The sequence below is a fragment of the Falco rusticolus genome, chromosome 7 (genome assembly GCF_015220075.1).
Source record: "Falco rusticolus isolate bFalRus1 chromosome 7, bFalRus1.pri, whole genome shotgun sequence".
NCBI classification, from domain to species: Eukaryota; Metazoa; Chordata; class Aves; order Falconiformes; family Falconidae; genus Falco; species Falco rusticolus.
In genome coordinates, this window is record NC_051193.1 from 70,129,055 (window position 1) to 70,151,137 (window position 22,083).

The 22,083-nt window shown below is 49.8% G+C and overlaps 3 protein-coding genes across 8 annotated transcripts in view; 1 reads left to right on the forward strand and 2 right to left on the reverse strand.

Moving 5' to 3' along the window:
• DDB2 (damage specific DNA binding protein 2) overlaps positions 1-22,083 on the reverse strand; it is a 49,019-nt gene that overhangs the window by 18,030 nt on the left and 8,906 nt on the right. The window lies entirely within an intron of this gene.
• PACSIN3 (protein kinase C and casein kinase substrate in neurons 3) lies at positions 188-21,049 on the forward strand. 6 transcript variants are annotated; one of them, XM_037393332.1, is made up of 13 exons: positions 1,272-1,703; positions 9,114-9,171; positions 11,685-11,754; positions 13,231-13,331; positions 13,768-13,924; positions 14,710-14,945; positions 15,348-15,503; positions 16,035-16,210; positions 17,022-17,142; positions 17,601-17,737; positions 18,376-18,441; positions 18,952-19,112; positions 20,732-21,049. In XM_037393332.1, the coding sequence occupies exons 4-13, from the start codon at positions 13,278-13,280 to the stop codon at positions 20,845-20,847; spliced, it is 1,380 nt and encodes a 459-aa protein (XP_037249229.1). In that variant the 5' UTR covers positions 1,272-1,703; positions 9,114-9,171; positions 11,685-11,754; positions 13,231-13,277; the 3' UTR covers positions 20,848-21,049. The 6 variants fall into 6 exon arrangements, with proteins under 6 accessions (XP_037249233.1, XP_037249227.1, XP_037249232.1 ...); XM_037393336.1 differs by lacking the exons at positions 1,272-1,703; positions 9,114-9,171 and adding an exon at positions 188-414 and having other exon boundaries at positions 18,952-19,039; positions 20,732-20,857; XM_037393330.1 differs by lacking the exons at positions 1,272-1,703; positions 9,114-9,171 and adding an exon at positions 190-414.
• LOC119151325 (proline-rich protein HaeIII subfamily 1-like) lies at positions 252-3,255 on the reverse strand. Its single transcript, XM_037395132.1, has 2 exons — positions 3,246-3,255; positions 252-1,330 (listed from the first exon to the last, which is right to left on the reverse strand). The coding sequence occupies exons 1-2, from the start codon at positions 3,253-3,255 to the stop codon at positions 252-254; spliced, it is 1,089 nt and encodes a 362-aa protein (XP_037251029.1).

Genomic DNA, 22,083 nt, shown 5'->3' on the forward strand with positions numbered 1-22,083 from the left:
GCAGCCCCCCTCACAGGGCCGCCGCCCCCGCCCTTCCCGCCGCCCGCCTTGACGGGGCGCCCCCGGGGCCAGGGCAGCCCCAGCCCGCGCCCCGCCGCCCAGCTCGGGCCCTCCCCGCCGCGGGGGAACGGGCGGCGGGGCCGACGCTGCCCTCCCACCCCCGCCCCGGCCCCACCTGCCCGGACAGAGCCCGCTCAGCGGCGGCCGCCCGTTAATTGGATCAAGGGCCCGGCGGGGGGGCAGCCTCGCCGCTACCGGAGCGCCCCGGGCCGGACCCGCCCCGGCGGGAGCTGCTGGAGGCGGGGCGGCAGCCCCCGTGTCCCGCGGCTGAAATAGGGGCAGGGCCCGGCCGGCTCCCAGCCCAGGTGGCCGGTCGCTGCCGGTCGCGCCGAGCCGAGCCGCGCCGCCTGTGAGGTAAGCGGCGGGGTCAGCCCTGGCCGGGCTGCGGCTCCCCGCTGCCGGACCTGTTCCCCGTGGGGCGCCGGGGGTCCCGGCGCGGAGCCCGGCTCGGGAGGCGCTGGCAGCTGCGAGGGAAAAGTTTCCTCATGGAAAGGGGGCGGGGGGGAGGCGGCGCCCGGCGGCCGCTGCCCGCGGGGTGGAGGGGAGCGGGAGGCGGCTGGGCTCGGCTGGGCGCGGCGCGGAGACCCCCGGTAGGGCGGCGGGGCCGGGAAGGGCGGGGGGGCCGCGGTCCCCGGCAGGTTGCTCGCGGGGGGGGCTGGGGCAAGCTCCCGAGAGAGCTGCGGTCCCTCGGCGTGCCTTACAGCCTTGACCTTCACCGAGCGGCCGGGAGCCGGCCCGCCGCTGGGGGCCGCGGGGGCAGCCCTCCCCCCGGGGCCAGCGCCTCCGCTCCGCGGCGGGGACAGGGGCCCCTTTGTGCCGGGGCCGCCTGGAGCCGCTTCCCGCTGAAACCGGAGCCGCGGGCGCTGGCAGCGCTGTGGCCCCGGGGGCAGCGCGGCTTCCCGGGGCGAGGAGCCGCGCTGGGGCCCTGGCTCGGGGGGCTGCACCCGCTTTGTGCCGGGGCGGGGGGCGTGCTGCCGGGCGCTGAGCCGGGCTCCCGACGGCTGGAGCGGAGAAACGGCAAAAGGGGACGAGCCGTGGCCTTGCTCGTCCTCGTCTTCCCTTCTGGTGGCCGGGAGCGGGGCCGACCGAGGCTGCCGCCCGCCGCCGTGTGGGCTGGCCCCGGTGGGCTGCTGGGTTCCGCGCCCCCCGGCCCGGGGCAGGGGCCGCTGGTGAACACGCAGCGCGTTAGCGGGCCCCGGCAGCCGGTCTGTCACTTGTGGCTGCGTGCGGGGGGGAGCCGCCGTCCCCGCAAAGCCATCGATAAGTGAAACTAGCGCGGCCCAAACGCCTTAACCAGTTTCCCCACTTTCTGTGCCAGCTCTGCGTTCTTTGCCTGCTTCGGTTCTTCAGGCTTGGCGTTTGGTGGCGAGGGGACGGCTAGCTGGCCAACTGGGGATGCCTGCTGCTGGCCCGAGGAAGCAGCCTGGCCTTTCTGCTGCCCAACTGCGGCTCCCGACCCCCTGAAACGGGAGACAAGCCTCTCTCCCCTCCAAATCAACCGCCGCTCTAATTTGCACACAGGAATTTCTTATACGAGGGTAATTGATTGCAGTATGGAACCCTAGCAGAGCCTCCCGCTCCACCCTGGAATTCAAATGTCACCAAGAAGTCACTAAGCTTTAGGATGACTCAAGTCGCTCTGGGTGCGTAATGGGAGCAGAATGCACCCTTGCCGCGTGTGGGCTAAAATGACAGGGTCCGGGTGTCCTTGCGCCAGGTGTGAGCTGGTCTCTGGGTGGGGACACGGTGGAGCTTCTCCCTGTGCCTTGCGTAACCGGGCACATTCCTTTGGGCAGGGATTCACCTTTCTGTGAAGCACACAATGCGCTTTGTGGGTGACGGAGCCTGTTCTGCTTTCACCGAGTTTTGTGTTATTAATGGTATTTCACTAGAAGTTCCCTAAAATATTTACTGGATTGTCCTTTGAGTTGCAGCTTGGAACAGGATGAATGCATGAGCTGGATCAGCTGCTTGCTGCCCTCCCTATTCTGTGCCTGCTGTATTGTATTGCTTTATTGGCTTTTTTCCTTTTTTTTTTTTTTTCTTCTGACCTATGAGTTTGAGCATCTCTGGCTTGCCTACACTTGTTCAACTGAAGACTGTCTTCTCCTTTTTGGGCTGTAAAAAGCAATAATTTCAGTGTGTAAGCTATGTGTAGGCCTGAGAACAACTGCCCACCTGGAATGCTGTTATCAAACGTCAGTGAGTAAGGATTGTGTGTGACTGGGCTGTGTCAAAATGCTGCAGGTCCTTGGCAGACCGTGTGTAACTAAGTCACAAAAACCTGAAAATCTTAGGGACCCAAACTAATTTCTTCTTCACAGGACAAAGGCTGGTGCTTTTAGTCATTCTGGGTTATTATGGATTTTACAAGAGCTAGCCTGAATCTTCTGGGCTTTCCCTGGATGACCACGAGTTTCAAAAAAATTTAAGTACATAGACACACACACATATATATATATATATCTTCTTTAAATTCAGCGATACAGTCAGGTATATTTGTAACATGACTGTTGTTCTTAGGAGATGCAAAACTGGTGAGAACCACACCAGGGGCAACATGAGCTTCTGTCACAGCTCATATGGTATCACTGAGCACGGTGGATACGCTGTTCTTTATTCTGGTCATCTTGGGGGGTAGAGATTATTCAGTTGTTGTTTGAACTGTTTGGTCTGTGTTGTGGCTGGCATCCAGGAATTGAACTGGGACCTCAAAAGCTAAAAGTATCTGTCTGTAGCCTGAGTGGAAAAAGCGATGCTCTTGATCAGAAATCATTAATAAACTGCCTCTATTTTTGCTGTCAGTTGATCGGCGATGTGTGAATTTGGGCTGCTCTTGAGAGTTCAGGGGGAAATGCCTAAACAATAGGAGAGCTGTTTAAGCCCTTTGAGGGACTCTTATCTTCTTAAAACATATTTTCTGATCGGGCAAGCTATTTTGCTGCTAGTTACTTGGCATGGTGAGTGTAGAGGGTACTGTGTGACAGGGAACTGTGTCAGATTAGGGGAAAAAAAGCCTTAATATCTTAGTCTAAAGCTTTAGTGGTTGGGACAGAAAACAGTGACTACTGTATCAGGAAGCTTTCGTGAAGAATTTGGGATTTTGCTCTTTGAAGAGTAACAAAAGAACTTTGCATCCTCAGAGGATTTAAGAAGTTGTTCAAGAGGTAGCTTTTTGCCACTACCTTGTGGCATGATGACCCCTGTAATTTAACATCCAAATGCTCTTTGACTGTCTGGGCACAAGTTTTTCCAGAAGTGCAGAGTGCAATGTCAATGCAGAGAGCCCAGTGCATCCTCTGCTGTGATCATCTAGCCTTGTTTCGGTGACTGGTATGTTAGTTTCATGTTCCTTCAAGCTGGAATGTGGGCTGAAGCTGGGCGCTGCTATAAGGCAATATGTGTGACTGGCATCCTAATCATATATCAGCCTTCTGTGGTTTTCCTCGCTGTGAATGGTGCAATGGGAAGGAGCCTTTCAGACTTGTGATGGTCAGAATTTGTGTGTTAAATCTAGTGGCTGTCACTGGGCATTGTAGTTTGTTGAAGAGGCATGTGAGAGATCTCCATGGCACCGGGGGCCTGGATCCAGAGGCATTAGAGGCTTGTGGAGGATTTTGTGCTTTCTTAGTAGGTGACTATGGTAGGGCTCTGTTTATCGTGACCTGTCAGTAAGTTTTTCCAGGCTAGAGGAGTTAGAATTGCTGCAGGCAACCCACAACTAACAGTGTTGGCAATCCTTCAGCCTCCTCAGTCCCGTCCATGCTATGGGCTTGCCCACGCTATCTCCCTCCTGTTTGCAGGAAGATACTGTACCTTCCTCCTGGGCTGCTGGGGTCACGGTCAGTCTTCTCAGCTGCCTATAGACGATACCTGTTGACAATAACTTCCCTCCCTTTCCCAAATCCCTGCTGCTGAGCCAGACCTCTCTGGCTTCTGAGAGTGCTGAGCTGCACCAGCTGCAGCATTGCTGGGCAGAACTTGGAAGCAGGCATGCTGCCTGTCTCTGACAAGGGCAAGAAGCTTTCGTGGAGGATTGGGAGAAGATTCAACAGATTTCACTTTTTGAATGATTCTAGGTATTTATTTTTGCTTCTTGGTGTTCTCAGTCAGCTCCTCCTTGTACTAGGACTGCTGACCTGTGGAAGCCTGTGTGAAAGCTTGTTGACTCCAGCAGGCTTCTACCTCAATGCAAGCAAAAAAACAGGGTTATGAGCTGTGGGATAGAAGCTGCATCAGGAAGCCATTGGGGGGAAATAAAGCCCACTGGATTGCTCTATTTGTGCCTTCTGTTTTCAGAAAGCCTTCCAGCATTCTTTCCTCACAGGTCAGGCTGAGTCCTGAGGATCAGAAGCTGAGGTCGTTGCTTTGAGCAATGGGCCAAAAAAGCAACTGACATTCCAGTGATGCTGAAAAGTTGAAATCTGTCCTGTAATGTGTGCCCTTTGGGCTGACTGTCCCATTTGCTTGTGTTCTCATGGAATCTTCTGGATAACATCTGGGATATGAAGTAATTTATATTAATAGTCCTGTTTTTCAGCTTGAGATTCAAAAACTTATTTGAAGAAGCACTACTGATACCAAAGAGCAGATTCTGCGCAGATAGTGTGAAAGTAGATAAAAGTTGCTCCATGACATACAGGATAATGAACTTCAAGAAGAATGCATGAAGTATAAAATGCCGCGGTCCAGGCCAGTTCCTAATGGCTGCCCAACTTCAACCATGTTATCTGTGTGTACCTCTGGGAAGTCTGTCAGAAAGGCACGTGAGTGGCTTTAGCAGTGGAAAACCTACGAAGTGATTGAATCTGCCCAACTCTTCTTGAGGCAGGAGATGCTATGAAGGGAGTCTTAAGTTACTGAATGCTCTCTCAAGTCTATGGAGCAAACGATGCTTTCTTTTTAACATGCCAGGTCCCATAAAAGACATAAAAAAAATACAGTACTTTGAATTCACTGGCCATATGATTGCCACACCCTTGGTCTGAATGACAAAAGACTTGCCAACTCTATCTCCCACTCCCCCTACCTCAGAAGACAGCTAATGGAAAAGGCAACAATTGGTAAAGTGAAGCCAGAAGTTGCAGAACTGCAGCTGGGTTGCAAAACCACAGGGGCTTCCAAATGGGAGGAAGGGCTCAAGAAGGCTGACTGGAGACATCTGACTACTGTGCAGTCTAGTGAAGCAAGAAACCACCAGAAGCTCAGTGTTAGAACAGAGCTAACGGGCTTGTGGCTCCTCTAAAGGTTGTTTGAGCCCGTTGATTGCAGGTCTGCTTCATTAACACTTCTTAATGCATTCCAGTAAACTTGATCCCTGCTCTGGGGGTTGTAAGGTGATTCAATCACAGAAGGAGAATACTCCATTGACAGGGTCTTACAGGAGTTTGCTTCCCTCTGCCCCCAGCCACAGGAAACTCCCCCAGTCACCACCTTACACTATTTCTCTCTTCTCTCTTCTCTTTGCTCAGGGTTGGATGAGGCTGGGGGATTTTTGTTCTTGTTTGGATCACTGCTGTTCACATAAAGATCTGAACAAAAAAACCTTCCAACCAGGCTTTGAGTAAAGAAGTGGGTGGACAGGCTCAGCCTGCTGTTGTGATGAGTTACCTTCACGTTATAGGCAGTGGTGTTACAGTGCAGAAAAAACGTTAACAGGTGAAATATAGATTATATCCTGGAAAAACTGTCTGCAATTCAGTGCAGATTGAGACTACTGTGGAGAGGGGTATAATAGCTTTTGGCTGGAGCTTTAAACACCTGTTTTATCAGTGATTTGGGAAGAAATAGTTTCCAGTTGTTTGGGATCCCTTCTGATTAAAAGGGAAGTGCTGATTGCATGTGTTTGCTGGCAAGCTTGGTGTTTGGTTGCAGAGAATGATGCAGCGGGGTAGACGGTACCCTGGGAAGTACCCAGTGTGGAAACAAGTGAAGAGGCTCAGTGAGTGGGACAGTAGAGATTACAGGTTCTCAACATGTGCAAGAGTTATAAACCTTGCCCTGAGAAAAGGGTGAGACAATGACTGTGAGGACTGGGAAGTGGGCATGCCTGACTACTGCGTGGAACGGGAGCTGTGCTGTTACTAGCTTACAGGGCTAAGAAGGGAGGGTACTATAGTGTTTTTTTCTGGTAGCTCAGATGTGTCTCCTTGTTAAGCTATCTACAGCTCCTGGTTGTAGCTGCCTGTTAAATACAAGACACAGCATACTTGTCAAGGTTATTCCAGTAACCATTTGGAACATACGAAGTGAACGTGACCTGTTGCCCTGTTAAGGAGTATGGTACCCTATGATCCAGCACTGATTTCCTCTCTCCTTCAACCCAGTGATATTGGAGATTATTAATAAATTTTTTTATAGTTTTTCCCTAGTTATTCTTCCTAACACCGACCTAATAGCCCAATACATTCCTTCGTTAACACCTGTCTCATACTGCTGTGTTAACCAGGGTAGATTGTGTTCCCATAATACTACAGACCTCCTACATCATACTGGAAAGGAAAGCAAATTTTTTTGCTTTTCTTGGTGAAACGATTTCTACTTGATAAAGCTATGTCAGTCAGGAATGTTAACCCTTAGATCAGCAGCAATGTGTTGGTAGAAGCCTGCCTTGTAGCCTTGGCCTCTGAGAACCTGTCAGGGAGCAGCTAATAAATGCGGAAACTATTTAATTCTGCATGGACATTTTGAAAACAGCTTGGGGTAGCACACAGGGGGATGCCCATCTTCAGTACGTTAGCTTGGTCTGAATGTGAAGATGACCGGTATAAAGAAGCTGTGGTCTGAAATAAGAGTAACAAAGCAGCATGTAGACTCAGGAGCGCAGCTCTTTAAGTGGAACAGGATCTTGTCTGCATTTTAGTACTTCGGTATAATCACGGAGAGCTTTGCTAGTGGGCAGCCGCATGATCTCCAGAGAATCGTTGTCTGTGAGATGGGCTTCTGTTACAGGCCTGCACGTAGCCCAAGTGACCTTTGTGTGTAGTCACTGTTCTGCCTGATGTCTCTGACCTCTCCCTGGCGGGAGAGATCAGCTGAAATCTTGCTCGAAACTGCATTAGGCAGCCCTGGCAGGCTTCAGTCCTTAGGGAGCGGCTGGGAAACACTGGCTTTTAGTCCCTGTCCCAGTCAGGTGACTCTACCGAGGGTGTGACCAGAGCTATAACTATCTCCAAAGGAAGTTTGGGAGGATCTTGTTACTCAGCATCCTCTCTAGCTGTAGTGAAGAACTGCCCTCCCTTCAGAAAGGTGAGTACACCTGTAAATATCAGTCCTCCTATATAACGTGCTCCAGGCGAGCACGTTACTGGGCATCGTTACAGCCACTGGTTCAGAGCTACTGGCTGTGCACCTCCAGAGATGCTGGGGCTGGAAAGGACACCTTGGCACATGCTCCATTTCATTCTCTCCATCAGGGACCTTCCTAGAGCTGCTATACCAACAGCAATCCAGTTCATTACACTGCTGGAGTCTTGTGGAACCTCCCAGCTCCAGCTCTCTAGTTTCACAACAAGTTAACAGGAATAAAAAAAAGGATTTTCATGTCTTTTTTTTTTTTTTTTTCCTGTAAGGAGAGGGAGACTGTCGTCCTTTTGTGTATTTGGATTGTTCAGATTAAAAATGTTTATTTGCAACCTACACCAGAAGTGCCCTGGAGTGAAAACCGCACCACTGCCTGCTATACAGAAAAGTGACTCTGGGACTCAGATTGGCCTCAGAAATCTCACATTGCTGCATTGTGGTGTAAGTTGTTGTCTTGAGGTGGAAATTAGGTAGTAGGAGCCCATTCCCGATTAAAACTCTGGCTTAGCTTGGCTTTAACACCTATATAGAAACTGGTCTAAAATAAAAACATCTCTATTCTATTACTAGATAAATATAGCTCAGCTTGTTCCTATATGTGTCTGCATCCCGTGTTTGCTGTTGCACTTGCGAAAGGGCAGAAGAGTTGGGCAGAAGCTGTTGCTGGGGGTGAACTCCTGCAGGGCTGCATGTACCAGTCCTTTCAGCATTCGTAGAGTTCAGAGGCTTGTTCTTGGCAAGCTTAGGAACACAGTTGCTCACAAGGAGTCTCAGGAGGCAGTCGAGCAATGCACAGAAGCGATGCCTTGGGCATTTGGAGGCTGGAAGTATTGGAGTGTGGTGTAGAGGGAAGAGGATCTCTGTGGTTTACCTGCCTTAGGGAAAGGTTTCTGAAGCGGAGAAGAGTGATTATTACTGTTCGGTCTAGAAGTTTTATTTGTGGGTCAGGGCCCTGTTGTACTCGTGTTGTGCAAACATGAAACAAAAAGATGTACCTTGCAGTGCATTGCCAGGTTCACACTTGTTTTGAAAGGGAAGGTTTTAGCCTGACACCTGGGTCTGAGGGCAGGGATCTGTGGTCTGGGATGTGTGACTGACTGGAGTAGGGGTGAGATTAACAACATGGTTAAAGGTGGAAGCAGCTCTGCTGTGACAAGCCCTCTGGCATTTCCCCAAGTGGAGCTTCGTACAAGTGAGGCAGTCGTGAGCCGTTCTACCTTTCTGCAGCTAAAGACCAAGAGACATATTTTTAATAACTTAATAGGGAGTTGGTAGCAGGTGTGGCCTAATAAACTAAGTTGTCATAAGTGAGAGCAGGTATTTGGGGGAAGGAAGGAAGGAAGGACCTTTTCTAACACTACTAGCAGAAAGGGTTGTACCCCTGCAGAAATCTCACTTATGTGGTTCAGTTTGTCTGCCTGATGTTGCTGGTTGTGGTGGTGCCTGTGATGCCCTCATCTGTAATCCTGCAAGGTGTGAAGTGAATGGACATGTAATCACTCTCTCCTTCCTCCTTCAGAGACCTTCTCTTGCAGGAGCTGCAGCAAGGTCTCAAGTAGCTCTTAACTGTGAGAGCTGGAAGTGGGAAGGCGGGGATGAACATTCCTTTGCCCTGCAAATATAATTTGCTAGATAGTCTCCTCTTAGCAGAGGTGGCAGTGGCATCTGAAGGAGTCTGTTCGGTGGTGCTGACCCACAAATAACTCTAGCTGACCCAGTATAACTCCAGCTATATTGCTCATACTCCACAGGCTCTGCCAGCCCTCCTGAATCACATGGTGGCTCCTGCTATATCAGCCTGCCCACAAGGTAGCCCTTGTCATCTCTGCTTTGCTGTACAACAGCCTCCAGGCTTTGGCATGTATAACTCGTATATATTTGTTCTTCCTGGCAAACTTGGGTTTTCCCTGGTCGTAAGCTCTTGGTGGCTCACAACACATGCCATGTTTCAGGAATAACTAGGCGTGAAGGGGTGGAGTGGCCATCTATTTGATCTTCAGGGCTCAGGGTGACAGCAGCAGCTGTTCTTCAGCCCCTGTGTGCAGTACCGAGTAGATTCCCTATGTCTGCATGCAGATCCAATTTGATCTGCTGACTGACATGGGCTCGTGCAGTATGTAAAGTCCAGAAAAAGCCTGGTCCTCCTTGTTCTTTGACCTTTTTGCTTCTACCAGGCTGGGTTTTTCTGGACTTCTATAAAGTCTGTACAACTGCTACGGAAATATGTACTTGACTGGCTGCTACTCGGGTCATGGAGATTAGCCTGTAGAAATGTTATACTACTTTATTGTATTCTCCCACCTAGCTACTATGTCGATGACTACAGTACAGCCTTAAGCTGTGGAACACTTTGCCACTTGGTATCATGGATACTGGAAACTCATGTGGGTTCAAAATCAGATTGGAGAAATTAGTAGAAGTGAAATTCTTTTGAGTGTTACTAAATTCATAGGTGCCACATCTAGCTCGGGAAGTTCCTGTCAACAAATGGTTAGAAGCTTGGAGAGCATGCAGGGAGGCATCGTGTATGCTCGCTCTGTTCTCCAAGCGAGGGAAGGTATCTGCTCTTGGCTGCTCTCTACAGAGGCTATGAGGCTACGGGAACCCTTAGTCTGATCCAGCACAGCTACTATTATGTTTCAGAGCCTGTTGATCTTGGTGATAGTAAAACTAGTTATTTGGGTTTGTAATTCCTCAGAAAATCGTAGGTATGGCTCAAATTCAAACGTGGGAACTGCAGGAAGAATGGATTCGAGGGTTTGGATTTTTTTTTTTGCTTGACTGTCCCCTCAAATGAACAAGCACGCTCTGACACACAACAGCTTTCCGCGTTTACCCCCAAATCCTAGCGCTGTGTAGCCAGCCCGAATTGGAAACCAGAGATGGAAGGCATGTTTGTGATTCACTGCTTCCTGATAAAGTGGGGATGGGAGTGTGGTGTGGAAAAAGTGACACAGCCTTCATCTGTCATATCTAATCGATCTATGTCTTCACTGGGAGAAAGAAAAAAAGGATCTGGGGCAGTTTTAAGTATACTTTTACATAACTTTTACGTTCATGAAGTTTTTTAATCTTGGCAATTTCAGGAATGTTTGGTCTGGTTTTACTGGGAGGCACTAGGAAGTCTTAGAAGGTTTATGATGAGCTATATAAACTTTTATCCAGTGACCTGGATCATGCAAAAGTGTCCCAGTTCTTCTCCCCTCCCACCAAAGGTTACTAGTCTGTTTGTGGTAACCCAGTCCACTTCTCTTTCCTCCTATTTTCTTTCACTCCTCCTCCAAAACTGTCTTAATGTCTGGCTAAAAATTCTACTCCCAGGTTTTTCAGTTTCTTCTCTCGGCTGTATTAACTCCCAGTTGCCCTGACCTTCCAGCCTAAGCCGAGCGGACATTAGGGACTGAGAAGAAGGGTTTTTTGCTTGTCTGTTTTTAAAATACATAGACTTTTGAGATTGAAGTAAATCTCCAGGGAAGTGAATGTGAGGTAAACAAAAAATGCTTCTTTCTGCCCTTGTGTCCCTTAGCCTCTGCAGGCCTTTTACTTCCCTTTCCTCTGTGAAAAGTTGATGACAGTTACCTATACCACAATGGCAAAATAAGAATTATTTCTAAGAACGTGATGGGGACAGTGTACAGAACCAAGGGACAAACAGGCTCTGCTGGTAGCAAGCCACAGCCTGTCGGGCAGTACTAGGGGCTGTGCTACTAAAGGAGTGTAGGCTTCTAGCCCAGAATATGCATTCTTGTGGGTTATGGCTTTGTTTTTTACATGTAGGGTTATCAAGTCCTTAGTCTTGTGTATCAGTCTTCTTTATTAAAAAGGGACTGGAGGAAGCATATGTGTGTCCTTTCCTTTTTCTCCCAGAGCCAGCTATGTGTAAAGGTGCGTGCAGCGGTGCGTGGGGGTGGTGGGGTCTGCTAACCTGGCCGCTGTACGGTGAAGGGGGACCAGGCCCCATGTACGGTCCCTGGGGAGCGTGCTTATTTTAGGCCATTCTGGCCCGAGCTGTTCCCTTTGCTCAGCTGTTGTGATGCTACCTTTCCCGCACAGTGCTGTCATGCCGCCCCAATGTTTCTATTTAAACTCTCTCTGGGGCTAGATCTTGTGACACAAGGATTTGGCATCTCTCCTACATGCTGGAATGTGGCATCTCAGGAGGCACAGTGGCTGCAGCTGCTATATCAGAGGGTACTCCTCCTAGTAGCTGGCAGAAGGGGGACACCCCTGGGATTGCAATGCATCAGAACAGACAGCATCCCTGCAAAGGAGCAGCAGTATCTAACTGTGTCCATCTCTGTCTCCTCCAATCTTTTTCACAGTTTGAAGAGCTCAGGACATACTTGCCAGCTGCCCACCGCTCCCCTGCGGCGTCTCACTTTCAGCTTTCAGGTATGTGGTTACCACGGACAGGAGTAGAGCTGTGTGCCCTGGAGGCACAGAAAATAGCTTTGCAGCCTGCTGACAAATGGTGGGGAGGGACAGGGACAGCCTGTGGCATGGGTGGGGGTATTCTTCAGGTTTCAAGGTTCATGCACCTGACAGCTTGCTTCAGTGATGGGAATTCAGCACACTCAGCCTTCTGTAGAAACCCAAGAGGAGCAGCATTAATGTGCTTCTGACACTCTGCACGGGATGTAACGTGACAAACGGAGCCGAAGTGTTTCCAGGGGAAATGCAGGGAATTCCTGCAGTCTGTGTTGGGGTGCTTCACGGTGTGGCTCATGCCACTGAGAAGGATTTGCAGGAGGTGGGAGATGTGGACTCTTGACCTGATCTTCCTCCTCTCTGCTGTGTGCTCTGTGGGCTGGCAGAATGAGCAGATACCTCTCTGGGGTGTGAGGGAAGCTTTTTATAACTAGGAATGTGCAAGAGGAGAAGTGGCAGCAAAGGACGTCTATGCTGTGTTAACCCAGGCTTGCCTTGAATGGAGCGGGTTTGTGTGCGAGCGACTGGGCTTGGGCCGTTCTCCATTACTCCGTCTCTGTCCTGCACAAAAGCAACCCTGAACCTCTCCCCCAGAAAATCATAGTCTTGCACCGCATCAGGAACAAACTGGCAGTGCAGATTAGCACGGGGGAATGAGACAACAGAGGACGAGAGGAACCTTTTACCTTCTGGCCTAGATTTTGAGCTTAATGCAGTGAGAGAGTTGAACATAATGAAAATGCCAGCTCTACAGGGATGTTTCTGGGGAAGCGGTGCTGCTGGGCATTTGGCATGTGTGCTGCAGTGCCATTTGGCTGAGTATGCCCCAGCATGTTTCTGTAGTTCTGCTCAAGCCCAGCTCAGCTGGTGGGCAGCTTATCAGGCTCCTCCCCATTCAAGACATGCCTGCCTGCTGACTGCTCAGCCTTGTTTTCTCCAGTCAGTGGTTGTAATCCCATAATCCTGAGTCATACTGGGAAGCTGGAGCCATCTCCATTGACAGAAGACTTATTTAAAGTCTTTCAGGGCAGACTTCAAATAGCTTTAGCTACCTCCAGTTTCTGTAGCTTTTGCTACCCTATTGAGGGCCTTGGTGAAGAAAGGAATGTCAGCAGAGATGTCTGGTGCTGCTGAAGGATGTTGGATTCTCTGTCATCTCTGGTATCTGTATTGCTGAGGTTTGGCAAGATTGTCCTCCTCAGCATGCCTTCCCTGTGTGCTACAGGCCTGCCAAGGAGGCTGGCTGTCCGCAGGGAGGGAGGAGGCATCTCAGGGCATCTCTGCTGGGTCTAGCCATCTGCCACTGGAGGTGCAGAGATGCCTGTACTTGCCTGCAGGGCAGTAAGTTGGGCTCCCCCAGCTCCAAGAGTCATGGAGAACTGTACTCTCTGCAAAGGCTCAGCCAGTGCTATGTTAGAAATGACTTTTCTCTCTTCTCAGCTTAACTGAAATCTGCAAAAATTCTCTGCTGCAAGAAAAAGGGGGTGATGTCATCAGAAGATGATGCTGGCGGGGAGGCTCCTGGGGGCAGTTTCTGGGAGGTAAGGAAGGGTAACTGGAGTCTGATGGAGGTACAAATGTCTTCTTACCTCCCACCAGTGGAATTAGGGGGTTGAGTTTTCCAGTTCTCTGGGTGGCATGTTGCTCTTGGAGTAGAAGGGAGGAACTCTGGGGAGGTTCAGTAACACACGGTGTGTTACTGCAGGGAGGAGGTGACCCTTTCTTCCACAGATGCTGTGGAATCAGAGTTCCTTGTTCAGCTGACGCTGATCTGAGCTGTGAGAGGCAAGCAAAGCATCTCGGCTTCTTCCCTCCACTGCTATGTCTTCCTGAGAGAGTGCCACAGAAGGGTCTGAGCCCAGCTGCTGGCTTTGGAAGGGCCTGTGCTCCCTCTGATGTGATGGTTGACCTGCTGCTGTCTGTTCTGAAGGAATACAAAATCCAGTACAGTATAAATGATGATGTGTGAAATTTCAGGCTGGAAACTACAGGCGGACGGTGAAACGTGTGGATGATGGGTACCGGCTCTGCAATGACTTAATCTCCTGCTTCCAGGAGCGAGCCAAGATAGAGAAGAACTATGCCCAGCAGCTGACAGAGTGGTCCCGTAAGTGGAGGACCAATGTGGAGAAAGGTAAAGTTGGCAGGTTGGACTGGGAGCAGGATGCAGTCATTGCACTCTTCTTTGAGTGCTATCTCTTACTGAGGTGATGCTGCTTCCTTGGGGACAGGTTTCCCTTCTCCAGGAAAGGGGTGACTTACTTGGGGGTGTCTCTTTTGTGTGTGTATGTCTGTTTCTGTAGCCAGTCCTCTGGTTCACTTGGAGAGGTGTTCTCTACATTGTTAGCCATTTGGTTAAAAAAAAAAAAAGTCTATTTGTTTAGTTTGGCAAGTCCTTGGGCAGTCCAAGTCTTAAATTAAGCTGCAGATCTCCCCTTTTAAGGATGGCTTGGCTGCCTCTCCTCCTCCAGTCACAGATAACTACTAATGCTGTGATTTAGTGGCAGTGGGCTTGAACTGATAGCATCTCACAAAGTAGTGGGAAACAGTGGGACACCTGCCCCAGAGGATCTTCTGGTGAAGCAGAAGCTTAGCCTCAGTCATGAACTAGTGTTGCTGTCTGTCCTGAAGCTGAGGCCAGGTCTATGAAGAGAACTTCCTAGAGAAACTTTCTCCTAGCAGGCACCACCTGGGACAGCTAAGGCTGCCCAGGAAGAAATGCCGGCCTCTGCCAGCTGTAACAGCCAGTCTGGATGCTGCCTGTGGGGACTGTATGGAGACCGGTCAGTGCTGGCTGACTTGTGTCACGGAGGAGAGTTAAGTGCCTCCATATGAACATATGTGTGTAGGAGGAAAAGAATTTGTGTTCCCTTCTGTGGGCAGGAGGTGTAAGAGCCCCTCTGGTGCTTGTTCCTGCAGGTCCACAGTATGGTACTCTGGAGAAGGCCTGGCACGCCTTCCTGACAGCTGCAGACAAACTGAGTGAAATTCATTTATGTGTCCGGAACCACCTGGCTGGTGAAGACTCAGATAAGATCAAGGCCTGGCAGAAGGAGGCCTACCACAAGCAGATGATTGGAGGCTTCAAGGAGACGAAGGAGGCAGAGGATGGGTTCCGCAAGGCCCAGAAACCTTGGGTGAAGAAGATGAAAGACGTGAGCGGTGTGAACGGGGAAGGGATAAGGGCAGCCCAGCTGGCTGCCCGAGAGCCACTGGCCAAACAAACTGGGTTTAGCCAGAGTAGCGGAGAATGCTAGAGAGGGAGGGATGTCTCGATGGTCCCTTGTTCTTGGTGGTTTTGTAGCTTCCTTCCCATGTGGGAAGCCTTTGGTAGCAGGCTCTGTATTCCTCCTGCATGGCAGGTGAGCACTGAAAGAGATCATTCGGAGGGACCTCTTCCCTTTGTAGCATGGTTTAGGAAACGCCGAATCGGCATTCTTGTTAGGCTGTGCCGAAACAATTGCTGCTGATTGCAACAAATGGTAACCTGCCCTTGCTGAGTAATGGAGGACCAACATGGTCAGGATCATGGCTTTCTCTGCATCTTTGTCCTACAGGTGGAGACCTCTAAGAAAAACTACCATGCAGCACGGAAGGAGGAGAAAACAGCCCATACAAGGGAGAACCATGCCAAGGCAGACTCCTCTGTCTCACAGGAACAGCTGCGCAAGTTGCAGGAGCGTGTAGAGAAGTGCACTCAAGAGGCCGAGAAGGTGAGTGTGTGTTGTATGGATGTGGGTCACAAGGATACTCGTCTTGAGGTTTGTAATGTCACTCAGTGAAATGGCTTCTGCTGAAGCCTGCGAGAAAGCGTGAGATCCCGTTGTCTGAGATTCAAGAGAGTGAGACTGACACTTCAGACTAAGTAAGGTGTCTCTGTCTTTGATGTTAGGCAAGATCTAAATAAACCAAAAAAATAAATAGGGGATTTGGTGTGGGGAGTGGGAGCTACAAAGCTGAAGACTTGGCCACCAAAAGTAGCTGGTTTGCCTGCTGACCAGTGAGTGAAAGTGCAGATGACCCTCCTATGGAAGAGGGTGGCGAGGGAGAACAAAGAACTTCCAAGAATATTAGGAGAGCAATGGACTGGGATATCAGCTGTGGGGTTTCTTCTTCTTTCTGTGGTGTATTTATTCAGCAGTGCAGGGGGAAAAAAACAACTTGTCAGTCCCAAGCCAGAGCAGGGTGACTGTCATCATCAAGGCAACACATCTCACCACTGCTGTCCTCCTGGGTCGATACAGTGTAAGGATCAATATGAGAAGATGCTGGAAGAGCTGAACCGCTACAATCCCCGCTACATGGAGGACATGGAGCAAGTGTTTGAAGGCTGTCAGGAAGCAGAGCGCAAGCGGTTGTGCTTCTTTAAGGAGATGTTCCTGAACTTGCACCAGCATCTCAACCTTTCCACCAGTGAAAGGTACCAGCTCTGAGACAGAGGGAATTCCACCAACCTGGGATGCCCTGGGCTCTGGCGGGAGGTACCAGTTGCGGTGTCTGTGAAAGGGAGCTGCCTGCTTGCACCTGCCAGGTCTTGCTCCTTCCCCTTCCAGGTGTGTCTTAGAACAGTCCCTTTAGACTGACCAGTTCTGGGGTGTCTGGTGGTGGACAGTGCCAGGTTCCCCAGCGGGGATTCTTTCTGCCCCTGAACTCTTCTGCTACTGTCCAGTACTGTCCTGTGGATGTTTCTATTCCATGAAATGCCTCCATGTTGCTATATGTAATCCCAGTCTGAGGAGTGCAGCTCTGTTGCCTTCTAGTATCTATTACACTCATTCTGCCCTGAGTAAAGAGACCTTTTGAGAGATAACGATCACTGTAAGCCCACAAGCTGCCCTAAGTAGGAGTTACATGGGGGAAATAGGTGCAGCCAAAAGTCTTCTGTGCTCCTGTGCTTTTAAGGTGGAGGTAACTAATCTGCGACACCTCCCAGCCTGTGTGCAAGAATGTGCCAGGCTCCTTCAACGCTCACTTGATGAGCTGTGCTGAGAGCTGGCAGATGTTTGCCGCTGCCACACCAAACAAGCCTGTCCCGTTTGCCAAGCTAGCTCTTCTGTAGGGGTGGCTCTGTTTTCCTAGGGTCAAACAGATGCTGGTCTAGCATCCTTAATCCTGTGGGATTTCAGATGGTATGTAATTGTGCATGAGGTTACACTCCTCCTTCCTATTTGACTTTTGGGAAACTGCTGAGGGACTTGGTTACTGGTGGTTCTGTCTGTTCCTGGTCGTAGCTTTCATGCGTTGTATCGAGATCTCTACCAAGTCATCATGGCTGCGGACAACCAGGAGGACCTGAAGTGGTGGCGCAACACTCATGGACCAGGCATGGCGATGAATTGGCCTCAGTTTGAGGTGATGTAGCATTCTAGAGTGTATTATTACTATTTCAGACATTTAGCTGCTTTACTGAAATCGGTGGATTGCTAGTCTTGTGTTGGAAGGACCTTGTCTTTGTTTGATAGGCCCAGGATGTTTGGCTCTTCTAAAACTTCTGTTGTGTTGCAAGCTCTCTGTGCCCAAAGGGACGTGTGCAACCCTGCCAAACAGCAAATACTCTAGCCATCCAGCTGCAAGGTCAAAGAACAGAAGGTGGTGCTCAGGGCCTTGGGACAAGTTCCTAACAGCTCCTCTTGTTGCACCTTGGGATTCAACAGGAGTGAGCCTGCTATGCCAGCAAGGCCATCTGGCTGACCAGCCCAGCCACAGCTGCAGTACGACCTGGTGTTCTGTCCTTCTGTATTGGTCAGAAAAGATGCACAGAGCTTTTGTATCAGAGTGGCTTGATGGTGTTAATGCTTTTCCCTGAACAGGAATGGTCCCTTGAAACGCAGCGGGCAATCACCAAGAAGGAGAAGAGTGGCAAAATGGCCGACGATGTCACGCTGACCAGCATCTTGCCTACACGAGATGGTGTTGTCTCTCAGACCCCTCTGCAGACAAGGCAAAAGTAAGGGCTGGAGTCTGGGGGACATCAGTCCTGATGCAAAGCACAGTCCTGCCTAGGGTCATGCATGAGTTGGATCGATGGCCGTGATCTCTCCCTTAACTTCCTGTCTCTTGCCCATGCCGCTCTGGAAGAGACAATGTAGAAAAAACAGGGTTTAGGGTAGCTGCTTGGTTTCGTTGGGTGGTGGGGTTTTTTTGTCTAACATGTACTGCCTCACAAGGTACCTTCCTTGTACAGATCTTTCCAGTGATGAGACTTGGCCCAGTCAGATGAACGCTGTGTGAGATTCTGGCATGCATTTCCCCAATTCTTCTTCCTCCCACACAGGGTGAGGAGAGTTGTTAGCTGTACTGCTTCCTAAATGGAGGCATCAGATTTTAATTTTTTTTTCTTGGCATGGTGCTGAGTACTTCTTGATAAACCTGGGTATAGCCGCTTCCCTTGCCAGAAGGCAAGCTGGACAACAGGGAGAGCCTGAAGAGACTCATGTCCTACAGTTCCAGCAGCCTTCGTGCTTTTAACTGTGAACTCCTGGCCTAAGTGAACTGGGCAGAAAAAAAGGGGGATCTAGAGATGTCTCAAGGCCACTACTGTGTTTCAGTCTATTGGATTCAGGGGCCCTATTTGCCAATCTACAGGTTTTCCTATCAAGAGGAGCAGAACAGCCTTTTCTATGACAGCCTGAAGGCACCCACCCATGTGAAGTTAGTATGGAATGTAGCCTTTTCAGGGGGTTTCAGGTTCCAGGTGCCTGTCCTCTGCTGCTCTTCCCCTCTGCTCTTTTTCCTGACTTGGAAAACAGCATTCTAGACATCTTTTTGGGATGGGAGACTGCTTTTCCTGTCTGTCTTATTCTTGGCTGGAATAACTCGGGAAACAGCTGGGCTCTCCAGTTAGGATTGGCCTTCCTTGTGTTAGAGGTTCTGCTGGAGTAGGATAAGGTCATGAAGAGTGTGCATGTGGGGAAATATTTTGAGAATGAGTTACCCTCCTGGCCCTCAGGGATGTAATGCTGGGATACTTTTAACCAGATCTAGTATCTCCTGGGATCTCTCCTCCCTGTTGACCTTCGCTTGGCTGTTGGGCTTCTTGCACCTTGTTCTAGGGCACAGCAGTCTCAGCAGGGGAGTCAGGGTGGTGCATGATTTGGGCAGAGGTGGGTGAGATGAGTCTGCTAACAACTATCTTGTCCCCTCTCTCCTTCCACATAAAAGCGGAGGGAAGGAAGACATTTCAGAGTGGTCAGATGAGGACACTCCCAAGAAGTGCCTGGATGCCAATGGGCATGAGGAGGACATAAAGGTACCAGGTGTACGGGTACGAGCGCTGTATGATTACACAGGACAGGAGGCTGATGAGCTGAGCTTTAAAGCAGGTACAGAAGCACTAATCTCTCACTAACCTTTTGCTGTCCTCACTCGGGCTGACTGATTGAAACCCTCTTCAAGAACTGGATGTCCCCTTGAGAACTAATACATATTCTTCTTCCCCTGGCCTGACCCATCACCAGCTCCTCTGAAGGGGGATGATACACTGGGAAGTCCATCCTGTTCTAGACTAAGGGACAGTGTGAGGTCACGTAAAAAGAGATGCCTTGGCCTTGGTCACAGGGAGAGCAGACCCCAAGTGATAAAACAGATCCTTTTTGCCTCCTCTTAAGGTATTTTATTCTGCATTGTATCTTGAGACTTTTATTAAATGCTTCTCCCTTGTGCCATTGGTACAATAATTATATAGGTGGTCTGGATTGTTCTTTGAAGTAACCAGAATATAGCTGTTTCAGGAGAAAGCTCAGCTCACTGACATGCACCACTGAAGGCAGAGTTCAGCTGGCCAAAACCAGCTATGCGAACTGTTGCTCAAAATGGGCATGTTGAGAGTGGAGATCCTGGCTTGCAGCAGAGGACTGAGCGAGAGAATGCTAGAGCAAACAGACCCTTCCCCTTTCTCTTCCTTCAGTTAAATTTAGTTTGCACGTGCCACCTTCAACGTCAAGAGGACATCTGGATCTTGAGAGTGTCTCTTACTGTGCTCGTTATGAGTCTTACGTGGAATCTTTGTGCTGTACCTCTCCAGAATACACCTGTTTTAAAAGGGCACTGAAGTCCTTCAGAGCAGGGGCTTGTGCCTGAGGCCAATGTCTATGCTGTACTCTTACCATACTAGTAATTGTCCTAACACTAACTTGTTGCTTTAAAGTATCTTGCAATACGGGTGCTCTAGAACTTGACTCTTCGCTCTCTCTTTCCGCCCAGCAGATGTAACGAGGCATGACTGGTTAGCTTCAGTCATCCCCTTTTTGCATCCGCTCTGAGCAGCGTGCACTGGTAGGGCTTAAGCTTAACAGCAGATGACTTTCTGAGCCTCTGCCAGCGCGGGATGCGCCTACTGATGCAGTCAGACCTTCCTCTCTGGCAGACGTGTGACCTCCTACTGATGGAGAAGAGGACCTTTCTGCCCCTTCCCAAAGTAGAAGTGGAAAGGTTAAAAGCCTTTCCTGGTCATAGTCTTAGAAATGAGTTTATTCCATGCCTTGCTGGCCAAACCAGACACTCCATCATAGAATAGTCATTTTTGATCCTAACAGCCAGAGCTTATCAGCCTCTTACATTTCCTTCCCACCTGCTACAGAGGAGCTACTGAGAAAGAAACTTCTGAGATCCTTCTGATCTCTCAGACTTGTAAGCATGTTCCTCTGGGGGAAGGAAAGCAGGCAGAAATACAGGGCACAAAAATATGTCCGATGCTGAACAGTGGAAGTGAAGGTCTGCCTTTGAAGTTCCTTGGCCCAGGGGTGGTACCAAGCACAGCTATTGAAGAGGTCAGCAGCTCTGGCTCTGATTTAACTGTGCGGTATGAGACAGAGTGCCATAAGAGGAGAAAACTGGTGATCAGAGTAACTCATTGGGCTTTTTATCAGCTCCTCTGAGGTGGGGGAAAAATGCCGTGCTACTTTTCTCAAGGCTGCTTCCTAATAATTGGTTTTGCTTTTAGGTGAAGAATTAATGAAGATTAGTGAGGAAGATGAGCAGGGCTGGTGCAAGGGCCGACTCCTCACTGGCCAAGTTGGACTCTATCCTGCTAACTATGTTGAGAAGGTTGGATCATGATTGCTGCTGCCCTGCCAGTGTCTCACAGCTGTATCAGCATCTTCTGCAGAGGTTACTGGGTCACTGCTGGCCCCACTCCACCTCTGCAGTAAATCCAGCAACTTCTGGACTTTCAGGGCATGTATTCCATGTAACTAATGCTTCATTTTAAATGCCTAAACCTGTAGGGATTTTCTAATAAATAAACAAGGATGAGTAAAGACCTCTCTGCCTGTGAGCACTATAGGAGTGTAGGAGTGCAGAAGGGAACAGATCCTCTTGACTTGCACTCAGCGAAAGGAGATGTGACACATGCAACTCTTCAAAAACAGAGAAAGCAGACTTGCTTGGCCTCAATGCAGATGCGTCCATAGGGGGGTGGGGTCTGCCCTTCTCCCAGGCTTCCTGTTCAAGGAACTTAGATGTGCAGGGTAATAGGGAACTTAGAGCATTGCTTCCCCTTTTGGCTCAATCAAGCTGACTGGCAGGGAGCTATTTATTCTCCCACATCTTTCAGAAGTCTTCAGTATCCTTCACCTGCAGGCTTGTTGGCTCCCCTGGTACTTATACCAGCTGCCTTACCAGGTATAAGTGATGCAGTTTCAACAATCTGGACGTCCCATCCCATTGTCCTCAGATTTACTGGGACAACACCGGGAATGAATGATAGTATAGCTTGGGGACAGGAGGAGGCTTCTGTCTTGCATGATGTCGCTGTTCAGACTAACAAGTTGTGAACGCAGCTGTTGGGCAGCAGGTCTGAGGTGACTGAACGTTCCCTGAGCTAGAATGGGCCTTGACACACACTGAAGGCATTCCAGTGCAGTTGTGCATTTAGGGGTCCTAAGCAGTAGTATGTGTTGGGGTTTATAGTGCTTCTAGATTGTTCTGGCAATACCTTTCTTCATGAACACCCAGTGCACAGCAGAGACCCTCTTTTTCCTTCTTCTACGTTCTCTTGACTTAGGCATGCCAGAAGTGCCCTTCCCTGCTTTGCCAAAGACCCCTACACTGTGGTGAAGGGTAGCAGTGTGGAAGCTATCTGCTAGCTGGTGCAACATTAGTTATAGAGGGATAACTCTTCTTCTGGTGCTAAATTGCTGCAGGTGACCTTACACCCAGTTGTTAAGTGCCATTCAGCAGGGAGGACCTATAAAACCTCTTTTATCTGGCCTGTCTTTCTGCCCTTGAAAGCCTCTAGGGCTGCTGAGGCAAAGTGGGGTCCTGATCCCAGTACTGTGTGTTATCAAACACAAG